Below are 15,230 nucleotides of genomic sequence, written 5' to 3' on the forward strand. Positions count from 1 at the left end.
TGAATCCCCGCGACGGGCTGAGCTCCCGTTGCTCGGTCCCTGCTCCTGCCAACCTAGCAGTTCAAAAGCACGTCAAAGTGCAAGTAGATAAATAGGTACCACTCCGGCGGGAAGGTAAACGGCGTTTCCGTGCGCTGCTCTGGTTCGCCAGAAGCGGCTTGGTCCTGCTGGCCACATGACCCGGAAGCTGTACGCCGGCTCCCTCGGCCAATAAAGCGAGATGAGCGCCGCAACCCCAGAGTCGGCCACGACTGGACCTGATGGTCAGGGGCCCCTTTACCTTTATTTTAAGTTTAAGTTAAGTCTGCTGCAACTGGATTTCTTATGGGCAGGGCCAATCCTGAATGTATTGGATTTGTGACCATTCTGCTCATCTGCCTTCAGTAGCAGTAAATCTCTGCTGGATGAAATATTCTTTGCCTCTGGTCTGCTTTTGGGAATCCTACAACGTGTTTAAGTTTTGACTCCACTAGCTATACGTTGGAATCTACTCTGGATCAATACTGAGTAGAATTCCATGACAGTGAAATCAAGTTCAATGGCAGCTGGCAGGGCTCAGAAACAAAAGGGAGATACAGTGGTACCGCGGGTTACAGACGCTTCAGGTTACAGACTCCGCTAACCCAGAAATAGTACCTCGGGTTAAGAACTTTGCTTCAGGATGAGAACAGAAATCGTGCTTCGGTGGCATGGCAGCAGCAGCAGGCCCCATTAGCTCAAGTGGTGCTTGAAATTGTGCACTGGTGGTGTGGCGGCAGCGGGAGGCACCATTAGCTAAAATGGTGCTTCAGGTTAAGAACAGTTTCAGGTTAAGAACGGACCTCCAGAACGAATTAAGTTCTTAACCCGAGGTATTCCTGTTTCTTTTTGGAGAGGCCATGAACTTTGGCCTCCAGACCTAGGTAGCTGGAAGTGCTTCCTGGGATCAGAGTCACCTCACACAGAGTCACCTGCCCTTACCTTCCTCGGTCTCATCCTTCTCACAGCTGCTGTCGTAAAAGTAGATGTGCTGAGTGGTGACTTCTAGCCGCCCCGGGATCACGGCCACGATGGTGATCAGCTCGCAGTCCTCAGAGATCACCAGCTTCTCCCTCTGACTTTGTTCTTTGGGTTCCACCCTGGAAGGGATGGACGAAGGATTGGTAGGTAACGCTTGGTGTTCCTTTATACCTCATTGGAAGGCCACCTGGATTATTATTATTATTATTACAGTGGTAGCTTGGTTCTCAAACACCTTGGTACTCAAACAACTTGGAACCCAAACACTGCAAACCCGGAAGTAAGTGTTCCGGTTTGCGAACTTCCTTCGGAAGCCGAACGTACTCCATTTTGAGTGTTATGCTTCCCATTTGAGTGCCACACTTTTGTTTTGAGTGTTACGCTGAGGCCTGTCTGTTTCCGCTATGCATTTTGCATTTTTGTTTTTGCGGCTCTTTTGCTTTTGTTTTTTGTGACTGTGTGGAGCCCAGTTCAGCTACTGATTTGATTGACTGTGTGGCTGCAGTACATTCTTTATTGCTTTCATTTTATGCATCAATGGTCTTGTTAGATAGTAAAATTCATGTGAAATTGCAGTTTTAGGAGTTATTTTAAAATTCTGGAACAAATTAATCCAATTTGCATTACTTTCCATGGAAAAGCGTGCCTTGGTTTTGGAACGCTTTGGTTTTGGAACGGACACAGAGACTTGCGAACTACCCAACCTAAGATGAACTATAATGTCTATGCTAGTAGCTACCTGCAAGCCCCAGAAAAAGGGCCCCATTGGGGGCAAACAGCAGCCACTTGATTACTTGGACTGCCAGGGCGAAACAGGTGCAAAACGCTGGCACCCTGTCGTCTACAACTTCATTGTCTACAACTCCATTAACTTCCATCTACAACTCCACTAGCATCTCTCAGTATTGTGAACAACACCAAACTTACCTTTTGTTGGTATCTTCATGAACTTACTTAAAAAGATAAAGAAAACTAAAGACTGAGTTGAGCATTTGAAAAATCCATTGAAACCAGACATTATAAGTTCATCTTAGGTTGGGTAGTTCGCAAGTCTCTGTGGGCTTTGCACAAGGTTTTGTATTTTTCTCAGAAGACTGAGAAAGAACGTATAATCATTTTGGTAATTATTGTGCGCATATTAGTCGCCAATGTGTTGCATGAGTCGTACAGCACACGTTACATTTCTCTAACTCTCTTTTAAGGGCACCCAGTTTATTGCTTTCATTTTATGGATCAATGGTCTTGTTAGATAGTAAAATTCATGTGAAATTGCTGTTTTAGGAGTTATTTTAAAAGTCTGGAACCAATTTGCATTACTTTCCATGGAAAAGCATGCCTTGGTTTTGGAACGCTTTGATTTTAGAACGGACACAGAGACACAGAGACTTACAAACTACCCAACCTAAGATGAACTTATAATGTCTGATTTCAATTAGTCACCAACGTGTTGCACTACTTCTATCTACACGTTGCATTTCTCTAACTCTCTTTTAATGGCACCCAGTTTGGTGCCCCATGCAGAAGTGAGTTCCAGAGTTTAACTCTGTGCTGGATTCGATCTATCACACGGTTGCCCGGAAGAGAACTTACATGTTATCCAGGAAGGATAGGTCTTCTTCCGCCAGCTGGTCATCCTTCATCTCGCTGACCTTTGCCTCCTTGGCGACGGCTAAGGGGATCGGCTCAGCCGGGTTGTGCAAATAATCGGCCCCTGGAAGGTGGAGGAAACGAATGCTGCAATCAGGACACTGACCTCACGGCCGCACTGGGACAGGGGGCTGAATGCCCGAGGGACAAGTGGCGCTGTGGGTTAAAGCCTCAGCGCCTAGGACTTGCCGATTGAAAGGTCGGCGGTTCGAATCCCTGCGGCGGGGTGCGCTCCCGCTGCTCGGTCCCAGCGCCTGCCAACCTAGCAGTTCGAAAGCACCTCCGGGTGCAAGTAGATAAATAGGGACCGCTTACCAGCGGGAAGGTAAACGGCGTTTCCGTGTGCGGCTCTGTCTCTGGCCAGAGCAGCGATGTCACGCTGGCCACGTGACCCAGAAGTGTCTCCGGACAGCGCTGGCCCCTGGCCTCTTAAGTGAGATGGGCGCACAACCCCAGAGTCTGTCAAGACTGGCCCCTACGGGCAGGGGTACCTTTACCTTTACCTTTTTTAAAAGTCACAGAACTGCAGAGATGGACCGACTGTCCCCTTAAGAACGCTGTGCGTCTTACCAGACCAAAAATTATTGAAAGAATGGGGATGTGCTAAAGCGTATATGAAAAAACATTGTTCTGGAGTAAGCATGTCGGTATGTAATGAATGAAGCTTTGCAGGGTTAAAGAAAGAGAAAAATGGTGCAAAAAGTATACAGATAGAGGTAATCTACATTAGACACAACAATTTAAAAAGAGTAAAAATTTCGAGGTCTTAGAATAAAAGGAAGTCAATATGTGTATATGTATGTAATGATTAGAATGATGATATGGTTTTATCAGTAGTGATGTATGGAGGGGAAAAAAAGCTATCGTTTTCCCAGTAGTGATGTATGGAGGTAGGAGCTGGACCATAAGAAGGCTGATCGCCGAAGAACAGATGCTTTTGAATTATGGTGCTGGAGGAGACTCTTGAGAGTCCCATGGATGGCAAGAAGATCAAACCTCTCCATTCTGAAGGAAATCAGCCCTGAGTGCTCACTGGAAGGACAGATCCTGAAGCTGAGGCTCCAAGACTTTGGCCACCTCATGAGAAGAGAAGACTCCCTGGAAAAGACCCTGATGTTGGGAAAGATGGAGGGCACAAGGAGAAGGGGACGACAGAGGACGAGATGGTTGGACAGTGTTCTCGAAGCTACCAGCATGAGTTTGACCAAACTGTGGGAGGCAGTGGAAGACAGGAGTGCCTGGCGTGCTCTAGTCCAGGGGGTCATGAAGAGTCGGACACGACTAAACGACTAAACAACAATGGTTTTATTTGTAGATGTGTGTTTTTGTTTTGTTTGTTTTTTCCTCTTGTGTTTTTTCCTCTTGTTTGTACTGTTTTATTTTGGATTCAATGTTTGTTATTTTAGTTGTAAATTTGCTTTGAAAAATAAAAAATATAATAAAAAAACTGCAGAGATGGAAAGGTCCTCTTTTCCAATGCAGGAAGAGGGTGATTTTTCACTGCAGCATTTATATTGCACCTTTCCCCCCAAGGTCAAGGCGGGGGTCTGGGGCTCTCCTCCCTGTATTTATCCCACAAAGAACCTTGCGAAGTAGTCAAGACTGAGAACCGGTGCCTGGCCCAAGCTTAGCCAGGGAGCTTCACAGCCGAGTCGGGATTTGAACCCTGATCCCTAGCCGGCCACACCGATGCTGGCTCACAGAAATGGGGCCGTGCGATGGGCCGTCACCCAAAGCTGCCTGTTTACTCCCAGGGAGGCTCCTCCTCACCCTGATTGTCACGCAGAGCGCTGGCTTCCGTGTGACGGTCAAAGTTGTAGTTGGGTACCAGCTTAAGTCTCATTCGAGAGTAGGTCTCGGCGCATGACAACTTCCAGTGGATCTCAGGAGGATTTCTGGAGAGAAAGAGAGAGAGAGTTAGTAAGGTCCACTCCTCCAGAATCCTGGGTATTAAGAGGAAGGATAAGGCCAAGGCCATTTCTTAATAATAATAATAATAATAAGAAGAAGAAGAAGAAGAAGAAGAGGCCTTTCTCCTGGGCATGGTCGGCCAATTGGTGCCAAAGAAGGATAGAACTTTTTTTATGTATGCAACAACAGCAGCAAGAATACTTATCGCAAAGTATTGGAAGACACAAGATCTACCCACCCAGGAAGAATGGCAGATGAAAGTGATGGACTATATGGAATTAGCGGAAATGACTGGCAGAATTCGAGACCTGGGAGAAGAGTTCGTGGAAGAAGATTGAAAGAAATTTAATGAATGTTAAAATGATGTTGGATTGAAAATAAGTGGTATTAGCAACAAAGTTAAAAAGAGTATGCAATAAGTGAATTGATAATGGGTGAAAACATAGAGTTTTAACATGTTAAGATAAATAAAAGAGGGTAAGGATTTGCTGATCTGATTATGTAAATGGGAATACAAAAAGGGGAGGTGTGAGGAGGTCAGGAAAATAAGGATATAAGCTGCAAAGTTAGTAAAAGAATAATGGATCTTTTTTCTCCTTTTTTTTATCTACCTTTTGTGTTTTGTGTATTTTTCTGTTTTGTGTTTTTTCTTTTTTGTTGTATTTTGCTAAAACTTTAATAAATATTTATTAAAATAATAATAATAATAATAATAATAATAATAATAATAATAATACCCTGCCCATCTGACTGGGTTGCCTCAGCCACTCTGGGAGGCTTCCAACATATATAAAAACAGCCTCCACACTGGCCAGATTATATGTGATGCCCTCTGCCATCCTTGAGGGCAGATACCCAAAGATTCCAACTGAGAAACGACTCTGCCCCTGTGGAGATGGCAATCTGGAAACAGTGGCTCATGTTCTCCTGTCCTTTATAAAGATCTGAGGAATGAGATCATCACCCCATTCTTACTTACCATCCCAGGCTGCCCTTCTGAGGCCACATTGTTATTTCTTTTATCAGATCAAAATGATCAGACAACACAGCAAAGGTTGCTAGGTTTATCGAGGGTGCAATGAGATTAAGGGCCACTATCTGAACGATAATCTTGGTCATTTGATTGCCCTTTTTACCCACTGCTGTCTTTTTTTAATTTGTATATATTTAATTTGTATATATTGCTTGTTTTATGTTGCTATGGCCGTTGGCTAATGCGAATAAGGTTTATCTATTGTATTGTGTTGTGTTGTATGGGACGCAGGTGGCGCTGTGGGTTAAAGCCTCAGCGCCTAGGACTTGCCTAGGATCAAAAGGTCGGCGGTTCGAATCCCTGCGGTGGGGTGCGCTCCCGCTGCTTGGTCCCAGCGCCTGCCAACCTAGCAGTTCGAAAGCACCTCCGGGTGCAAGTAGATAAATAGGGACCGCTTACCAGCGGGAAGGTAAACGGCGATGTCACGCTGGCCACGTGACCCGGAAGTGTCTCCGGACAGCGCTGGCCCCTGGCCTCTTAAGTGAGATGGGCGCACAACCCCAGAGTCTGTCAAGACTGGCCCGTCTTTATTGTGTTGTGTATATAAAAACATAATAAAACATTATACAGTCATACCTTGGAAGTAGAACAGAATCCGTTCCAGAAGTCCGTTCGACTTCCAAAGCGCGGCTTCTGATTGGCTGCAGGAAGCTCCAGCAGCCAATCGGAAGCACCGCCGGACGTTTGGCTTCCAAAAGAATGTTCGAAAACCAGAACAGTCGCTTCCGCTTTCCGACGGTTCGGGAGCCAAAACGTCCCAAGTTCCAGGGCGTTCGACAACCAAAGGTACGACTAAAAGCTTCGCTGTACAGGGAATCCTTCAAATCTAGAGTCATAAATAGCTACTTTATGCCAGAGGAAGTCTATCTAGGTAAACCAGAACAGCCAGTTTAGCCTAGCAATGGCTCTCCGGCAGCCTTCACCAACTTGGTGCCCCACCGCACCCCCGGTGCTTTGGACTACAATTCCCATCCGCCCCAGATTGGCCAAGCCTGCTCCCTGGGTCTACCCCATCGCCAGCAGTCCAATCCATTAAAAATAAAATAAAATAAAATAAAATGTTCTCCAAAGCAGAGATCCCGGGGCCGGAAGCAATTGCAAAGCCTGGATTAGTTGCAGTTTTTGGGTCACCTTCAAAGGTAGCCCCACATAGAGCACATTGCAGTAGTCCAAGCAGGAGACAACCAGAGCATGCACCACTCTGGCAAGACAGTCTGCGGGCACGGAGGGTCTCATCCTGTGTACCAGATGGAACTGATAAACAGCTGCCCTGGACACAGAATGGACCTGAGCCTCCATGGACAGCTGTGAGTCCAAAATGACTCCCAGGCTGCGCACCTGGTCCTTCAGGGGCACAGTGACCCCATTCAGGACCAGGGAGTCCTCCACACCTGCCCGCCCCCTGTCCCCCTAAAACAGTACTTCTGTCTTGTCAGGATTCAACCTCAATAGCTTACGCAGAAGCACAGCTTTTCTAAGGTCACCTGCCCTGTCCGGCCACCAGCCAAGGCGGCTGGAGACCAGCGGAGGAATGAGAAGAGCCCTACCGATCGGCCCAGGCAGAGCGCTGGGAGGTGAGCAGTCTCCTCAAGGCCTTCCACTGCTTCAGGACGGTGTTCTGGTGGTTGTTGAGTTGCTTCAGCATACTGGTATGGCGGATGTTCTCGTGCTTGGCCTTCTTCATCACCGGCTCCAAGATCAACTCCTGGCAAAAGGGGGAAACCAAGGGGAGGGAGAGGGGGAGAAAAGGGCAAGAGGGTGATGAAGGGAAGGGGAATGGGGCAGGGGTTCCCTCGGCTGAAAGGGATCCCTGCTGCAGGTGGAGCAAGAGAAAGGCGCGGTTCATCCATGGAAGCAGAAAGGGAGAGAGAGACTATCAACTGATGCCGGGATATTTTCAAGCTCACCTAGGGGCATCCGCTAGTTTGTTTATTTTTTAAAAAATCATTTTAATTGATTTTCCAATAAAAAACATCCAATTAAATATCCGACCACAATACTCCAATTAGAAAACTAAAAAACTAAAATAAAAAAGATCAAATTATAGTCCAAATTGTATTTATTAATTTCTTGGGGCTCCCCACGGTCTGGATCTCTGGAGCATATCTCCACATCTTAGTCCTGCTTCTCGATATTAACATCTCAATATTATTTTTTTGTCCCTGGGTCCGGGATTCTCATTCATGTCAAACACCATATACTTTCATCCGCTGAATACCACTTTGTTAATATACATTTTTTCCAACTGCCTTTTTATCAGCTCAGCTTCGTCTGATTCTGTTCCAATTCTGGGATGTTGTCCAAATCTGTTATCTTTGATGGGCCAACCACTAGTTTTTGAGTGGGGTTCAATCACATGCCAGGAGTAATAATAATAATAATTCGAGGTGGGAGAAAATTCCCTTTCTGGGGGTTCGGTTAAGGAGCCTCGAACCAGATTCGCAAACCGCCAGGCTTCTAATATTAGATAGCTTTATCATACTCAAACGTTTCGTGTATCTTCTGTCGGGAAATTATACTTTTTTTGTGCATTCTGCAATTTGCACGTTTAACTGGCGCAATTTCAGCCTCTTACGAAGCTGAGCTGATAAAAAGGCAGTTGAAAAATTGTATATTAACAAAGCTGTATTCGCCAGATGAAAGTATATGGTATACAAAAAAAGTATACTTTTTTGTGCATTCTGCAATTTGCACGTTTAACTGGTGCAATTTCAGCCTCTTACGAAGCTGAAATCATGATAATTAAGTGCACACAAGGTTTTCCCTGGAGCAAAATGAGCTTTAATGCTTGCTGCCTGCCTCACTGGGAAAGGCCCGTTCGGCATGCCAGCTAGCTCCTAGGGATGGTCCCAGGAGATCTTGCAGGAATTCGGACGGTCCAGTGAGATCTCGTGAGAGCATCCCCGAGCTGGCGCACCGAGTCGACTTTGCCTTGCTTATCAGAAAAGGCCCGCTCATTCTGCCAGCTCTGAAAGGGTAAGGAGATGCTCGTTCGGGGCAGTTCGATGCGATTTTGAGGATCCGCAGAATCCACCGAACCCCCACATAAGATGTGATCATACCGCAACACATTACAGGACAGCGTCCCCATGAGCCTGTGAGAGTGCATCCATTAACACACACCCTATATAGGAAAAACTGTGCCATCTCGGCTGTTTGTTCTCGAGCCATCCACTTTCTGCCACCTTTTAAAGATTTATTATTATTATTATTGTTGTCATTGTACAATCTGTGTACAATGAAATTAAACGAGCCTCCCCCCCAATCTCTTATCGAACAACACACCATCTCACAAGTCAATTTCGCTATGTTATTTTCCGTTCAACAGCCTAACAGCCCACAGATAGAAGCTATTTTTTAGCCTGTTGGTATGGCTGATTATGATGGGCTCAGGTGGCGCTGTGGGTTAAAGCCTCAGCGCCTAGGGCTTGCCGATCGAAAGGTCGGCGGTTCGAATCCCTGCGGCGGGGTGCGCTCCCGCTGCTCGGTCCCAGCGCCTGCCAACCTAGCAGTTCGAAAGCACCTCCGGGTGCAAGTAGATAAATAGGGACCGCTTACCAGCGGGAAGGTAAACGGCGTTTCCGTGTGCGGCTCTGGCTCGCCAGAGCAGCGATGTCACGCTGGCCACGTGACCCGGAAGTGTCTCCGGACAGCGCTGGCCCCTGGCCTCTTAAGTGAGATGGGCGCACAACCCCAGAGTCTGTCAAGACTGGCCCGTACGGGCAGGGGTACCTTTACCTTTACCTTTATGGCTGATTATACTTCTATATCTCCTGCCCGAAGGTAGAAGATTAAAGAGGTGCTGGCTGGGGTGTGAGTGTCATCCCTGAGAATTTTTCTCGCTCTCCTAAGGCAACGATCCTTTGCGATGTCATCTAGCGGGCTCAAGGGACAGCCCATGATATCATGGTCTGTATTCACCACCACTTTCTGTCCGTGGCTGTCAGGCCAGAATACCACACTGTGATACAATACGAGAGGACACTTTCTATTGTGGACCAGTAAAAGGAGTTCATCAGTTGTTGTTTAACATTATTCTTTCGCAAGACCCTGAGGAAATGGAGTCTCTGTTGGGCCTTTCTGACCACCTGAATTATGTTGATTTTCCAAGTGACGTCCTCACTAAGGTGAGAGCTGAGTGGGGGGTGCTCATGTAATCTCACTGTATACAAGCTGTACAAGTGACAATAAAGTATTTCCATTTCAATTTCATCCCAGCTGTGGGAGTTGTAGCGCAGGGTGCCTGCCCATTGCTGCCTACCTGGAACCTCCTCCTGCTCTCTACTTTCTCCTTCTCCCTCGTCTGGGAGCTGCTCATCAAGGCATCGTAGCAGGAGTTCCAGAAGTTCGACATGTGGTCGTGACTCTTGGCAAACGTGTCCACTTCAAACTGGGCCATGGTGGGCTGCACCTGTGGAGGAGACCCCACCGGGGGAACATCCATCAAGAACCCTTTTTTTATTAAAAAAAACCTCTGCATCAAATGGCACAGAGGCAGCGGGTCAAACAGCCACATCCGGAGTTCTATTCAGCTTAGTCATACTCAAGAGCAGCAGGGTGGCGCTGTGGGCTAAACCGCAGAGACTAGGGTTTGCCGATCAGAAGGTCGGCGTTTCGAATCCCCACGACGGGGTGAGCTCCCGTTGCTCGGTCCCTGCTCCTGCCAACCTAGCAGTTTGAAAGCACATCAAAGTGCAAGTAGATAAATAGGTACTGCTCCGGCGGGAAGGTGAACGGCGTTTCTGTGCGCTGCTCTGGTTCGGCAGAAGCAGCTCAGTCATGCTGGCCACATGACCCGGAAGCTGTACGCCGGCTCCCTCGGCCAGTAAAGCGAGATGAGCGCCGCAACCCCAGAGTCAGCCACGACTGGACCTAATGGTCAGGGGTCCCTTTAACTTTATATATACAAATATCTACAGGCTGAAATACACGAGCAGTTCATACAGTCAAACGGAGTGTACAGTGGTACCTCAGGTTACATACGCTTCAGGTTACAGATTCCGCTAACCCAGAAATAGTACCTCGGGTTAAGAACTTTGCTTCAGGATGAGAACAGAAATCGTGCTCTGGCGGCGAGGCGGCAGCAGGAGGCCCCATTAGCTAAAGTGGTGCTTCAGGTTAAGAACAGTTTCAGGTTAAGTACGGACCTCCGGAACGAATTAAGTACTTAACTCGAGGTACCACTGTAAAACGACCTGGGCCAAGGGGTGGACGGGTGAATTATTATACGGGTGAATTATTATTATTATACGCACTCCTCCCAGAGTCTTGCTGGTCAAGCCTTGTGTGCATTTTATTAATCAAATAAAATATAATAATTGAAGCAAGTCTAATCCTTCCTTGCTTTGGGAACGCTACAATAAAAACTGACAGTTTCAGGTTATGAACGGAGCTCTGGAACGAATTAAGTACTTAACCCGAGGTACCACTGTATCTCAATATGAAAATACGGAATAACAGATACACTCTTGCTTAAAACGTATACAGGAAGTGCGGCGTCAGCGATGGAAGTCAATCACTTACGTGCTTCTCAATGAAGGCGATCCACTCCGGAGTGGTGCAAAACTCCTGGAAGTCCTCGTAGAAAGTGGGGCTGCCGTTGGTGGGGGGCAGGGAGGGGAGGAAGTGCTGCAGCTGCAGAGTGTCATAGCACTTGTCCATCAAAGTGCGGATGATGGGCACCAGCCAGGAGAAGGTCTCTGACTTGGTGTGCAGCGAATGGCGCAGGGGGCTCTCCAGCTTGCCCAGGACGTAGCAGGCCTCCTCCTTCTTGGGGGCCGAGACCGTTTGCAGGAGGCTGTGGAGCTTCACGTAGGCCATGGATTGCAACTGGGGAGGGAGGAGAGGGGTGGTTCAAGGCGGGAAGGAACAGAAGAACCGGCCATTCATTCATTGAATTTATATACAGTGGTGCCTCGCAAGACGAAAAGAATCCGTTCCGCGATTCTCTTCGTCTAGCGGTTTTTTCGTCTTGCGAAGCAAGCCCATTGACAGCTTAGCAGATTAGCGCTATTAGCGGTCTAGCGGCTTTTAGCGATCAGCTGTTAAGCGGCTTATCAGCGGATCAGCTGATAAGCGGCTTAGGAAAAGGGGAGGGAAAGGGGAAAAAAACCGCAGGAACTCGCAAGACATTTTCGTCTTGCGAAGCAAGCCCATAGGGAAATTCGTTTTGCGAAGCGCCTCCAAAACGGAAAACCCTTTCGTCTAGCGGGTTTTCCGTCTTGCGAGGCGTTCGTCTTGCGGGGCACCACTGTACCGCCCTATACCCGGAGGTCTCAGGGCGGTTCACAGAATAAAATCAAAATATTAAACCACAAAATACATCATCGAAATAAAATACAACAACCCAATAACCCCCCCCAAAAAAACTATTTAAAAATGGCTGTGCTGTTTTTAACTATCTTTATGTTCATAGATTAGGGATGGGTTAAACCACAGAGCCTAGGGCTTGCCGATCAGAAGGACGGCGGTTCGAATCCCCGCGACAGAGTGAGCTCCTGTTGCTCGGTCCCTGCTCCTTTAAAGAAAAAAACATAGCAAACCTGGGGGAGATCTTTTGCACGGAATCACCAGGAACTCGAAGGAGGAGGATGGGCCCCCCAAGTTAGCTGGACAACTTACTTGTAGGTCCTCCAGTGAGATATATCCGATGAGCACTCGCAAGCCGATCTGGGCCATCTCCTTCAAGTCGGAGGTGCCGTTGGCCAAGTGGTGCCAGACCCCCAGTTTGTCCAACAGGCTGTTGACCCCCTCATAAACCTGCAGCCAAGGAAGACAGAAGCAGAAGGTGAAGATGCAAGAACGGCCGACATATGAGAGTGCTGGAGGTGAAATAGTTAAACAGGTTACCCAATCAGGACCCAGGGGGTGGAGTCAGAGGGACTATCAGAGGTGGTTGGTTGGAGTGGGAGTGAATTGGGATAGAGTCTGTGGAGAGGTTGAGTTAAGTAAAGGTAAAGGGACCCCTGACCGTTAGGTCCAGTCGTGGCCGACTCTGGGGTTGCGGCACTCATCTCGCTTTATTGACCGAGGGAGCCGGCGTACAGCTTCCGGGTCATGTGGCCAGCATGACTAAGCCGCTTCTGGCGAACCAGAGCAGCGCATGGAAACGCCGTTTACCTTCCCGCCGGAGCGGTACCTATTTATCTACTTGCACTTTAACGTGCAAGCGAAATAAGTTGAGTCAGGAACAGTAAGGAGCTAGGAAGACGAGTAAATATCTGAGACGTGGTTTAGTGAGAGAGAGCAGGTAGCGGAAGTTATAGGTCTGGATAGGCACCCCATGACTGTAATTGACCGATACCGTTTAGGAAACCACACGCTAACCCTGACTGGGCTCAGTATTGTCCCAGGTAGGGTCTGGGTGGCGGCGGCGAGAAATAAAGCGGTGGCACAGGGATCAATAGACGGTGAAACGTCCGGGGACCCTGTGTGATCACCACACCGACCTCTTACGCTCCCTGAAGGCGGAGGAGTCAGGAGTGAGCCAGCAGGAAATCACATCGAGCAAGCCGGGGTTAACTCTTTATTACACAAAGCATGATCTATCAGGCCTAATGAGCACAGCAAACCATCTCCGGTCGGTCTTGCCCCTATAAAGCCGTTGCAGAGACTGAAGGTCCCCCCTGCCTCCACACAGTGGCCCGAGTCCCCTCCTCTCCAGGGTTTTCCCCAAGCAATGAGAGACTTGAGTCGGCATGTCACCAAACCCTCCTCTGCCCTCTTCATGCCTCTTCTTCTTCTGGGAGACAAAAGGGGACAGGAGCTTGTTGCAGCAGGAGAGGGAGATCTCTGTGATTCTTCACCAGCTGGACTCATGGCCTCTGCTCGAGTGTAGGCTGAGCTCCTGACACAGGGATGATGGGAGTTGTAGTGCGGCACCATCTAGAGCAGGGCTCAGCAAACTTTTTTTGGAGGGGGCTGGTTCACCGTCCCCCAGACCTTGTGGCGGGCCGGACTGCGCACGCACGCAGCAAAGGGGGCTTCTTTTTCTCCCCAGCCCATCCCCTCCCCCTGCTTTCCTACCTCCACCGCTGCTCTGTCGGTGATTGGGAGTCAGCAGTGGTGGCGGGGCCTCTCCTTTCGGGGCCAGCTTTCCCAGGTGCCAGCCATGGGGCCAGCAGGCGCGCCAAGCTCCAGCCCACAGCGTGGCAGCCATGTGGAGAGGCGGGCAGCGAGGCTTCCTATCAAAGCCCAGCCCCCTTCCTCTGCAGGGCGGGGAGAAGCCAGGAAGAGGGAGGGAGGAGGTGCCACCACAGTGTGAGGGGGGGGGGGGGAATGCTGCCCGGAAAAAAAAAAGGCGATTGCAGAACCATTTGTGGGCCGGATCCAGAGGGCAATTTGGCCTGATCCGGCCCATGGACCTTAGTTTGCTGACCCCTAATCTAGAGGCACCAGGTTCGCCATCGTGGCATAAAGCAGGGTATGCAAGCTACTGCGGTCAGACAACAGTGGGATGCTATAAGTGACTTGCGGCAGCGCCAAAGATGCTCAGATCTGTGTTGCCATTGCAAAGGAGGAAGAAGAGGAGGAGGAGGAGGAGGAGACCTGATTATTCAGGCCCCTGAATCCAGCTAACCTTCTCGCTCCACAAGGCCTGGTTGCTGTGGCCCTCGGAGAACAGGAAGTCCTGGAGGAGGCGAAGCAGCTTGAGAGCATTCTGCGTGAGGCTGGGCAGCATGGCGGGGGTGGCCTCCTTGATGTCCGTCAGCGCCGACTCCATCATCATCTCCAGGAGGCTGGGAGAGAAAGAGAGGTGAGGCAGTGCTGACCTTGAAAGCCCTAAACGGCCTCTGCCCAGTAGACCTGAAGGAGTGTCTCCACATCCATCGTTCTGCCTGGACAATGAGGTCCAGCGCCGAGGGCCTTCTGGCAGTTCCCTCACTGCGAGAAGCCAAGTTTGCAGGGAACCAGGCAGAGGGCCTTCTCGGTGGTGGCGTCCACCCTGTGGAACGTCCTCTCATCAGATGTCAAGGAAATAAACAACTACCTGACTTTTAGAAGACATCTGAAGGCAGCCCTCTTTAGGGAAGCTTTTAATATTTGATGAATTACTGTATTTTATTATATTGCTGGAAGCTGCCCAGAGTGGCTGGGGAAACACAGCCAGAAGGGTGAGGTATAAATGAAAATAAATCAATAATAATAATAATAATAATAATAATAATAATAATAATATGATATGGGGCTACCTTTGAAGGTGATCTGGAAACTACAACTAATCCAGAATGCGGCAGCTAGACTGGTGACTGGGAGTGGCCGCCGAGACCACATAACACCGGTCCTGAGAGATCTGCATTGGCTCCCATTAAGTTTCCAAGCGCTATTCAAAGTGTTGGTGCTGACCTTTAAATCCGTAAACTACCTTGGCCCAGAATACCTGAAGGAGCATCTCCACCCCCATCGTTCTGCCCGGACACTGGGGTCCAGCTCCGAGGGCCTTCTGGCGGTTCCCTCCCTGCGAGAAGCGAGGTTACAGAGAACCAGGCAGAGGGCCTTCTCGGTGGTGGCACCCGCTGTGTGGAACACCCTTCCGTCTGATGTAAAGGAAATAAACACCATCTGACTTTTAGAAAACAGAACACATACTTTCTTCCAAAGGCACCCAGAAAAGGTAGAATTTCTGGATTCAGTGCAGGGC

General features: G+C 48.8%; 1 protein-coding gene across 9 annotated transcripts in view; it reads right to left on the minus strand.

Annotated features, from left to right (window-relative positions):
- Positions 1-15,230, minus strand: part of NBEAL2 (neurobeachin like 2) — a 213,124-nt gene that overhangs the window by 36,194 nt on the left and 161,700 nt on the right. For all 9 annotated transcript variants that reach the window (XM_079996291.1, XM_079996293.1, XM_079996289.1 and 6 more), the window contains 8 exons: positions 14,169-14,328; positions 12,212-12,349; positions 11,114-11,419; positions 9,852-10,001; positions 7,138-7,295; positions 4,417-4,541; positions 2,590-2,710; positions 961-1,118 (listed from right to left, as the gene is read on the minus strand). In XM_079996291.1, coding sequence (XP_079852417.1) covers positions 961-1,118; positions 2,590-2,710; positions 4,417-4,541; positions 7,138-7,295; positions 9,852-10,001; positions 11,114-11,419; positions 12,212-12,349; positions 14,169-14,328 — 1,316 coding nt within the window. The remainder of the gene's footprint in view (positions 1-960; positions 1,119-2,589; positions 2,711-4,416; positions 4,542-7,137; positions 7,296-9,851; positions 10,002-11,113; positions 11,420-12,211; positions 12,350-14,168; positions 14,329-15,230) is intronic.

This window comes from Podarcis cretensis (assembly GCF_951804945.1).
Source record: "Podarcis cretensis genome assembly, chromosome: 12".
NCBI classification, from domain to species: Eukaryota; Metazoa; Chordata; class Lepidosauria; order Squamata; family Lacertidae; genus Podarcis; species Podarcis cretensis.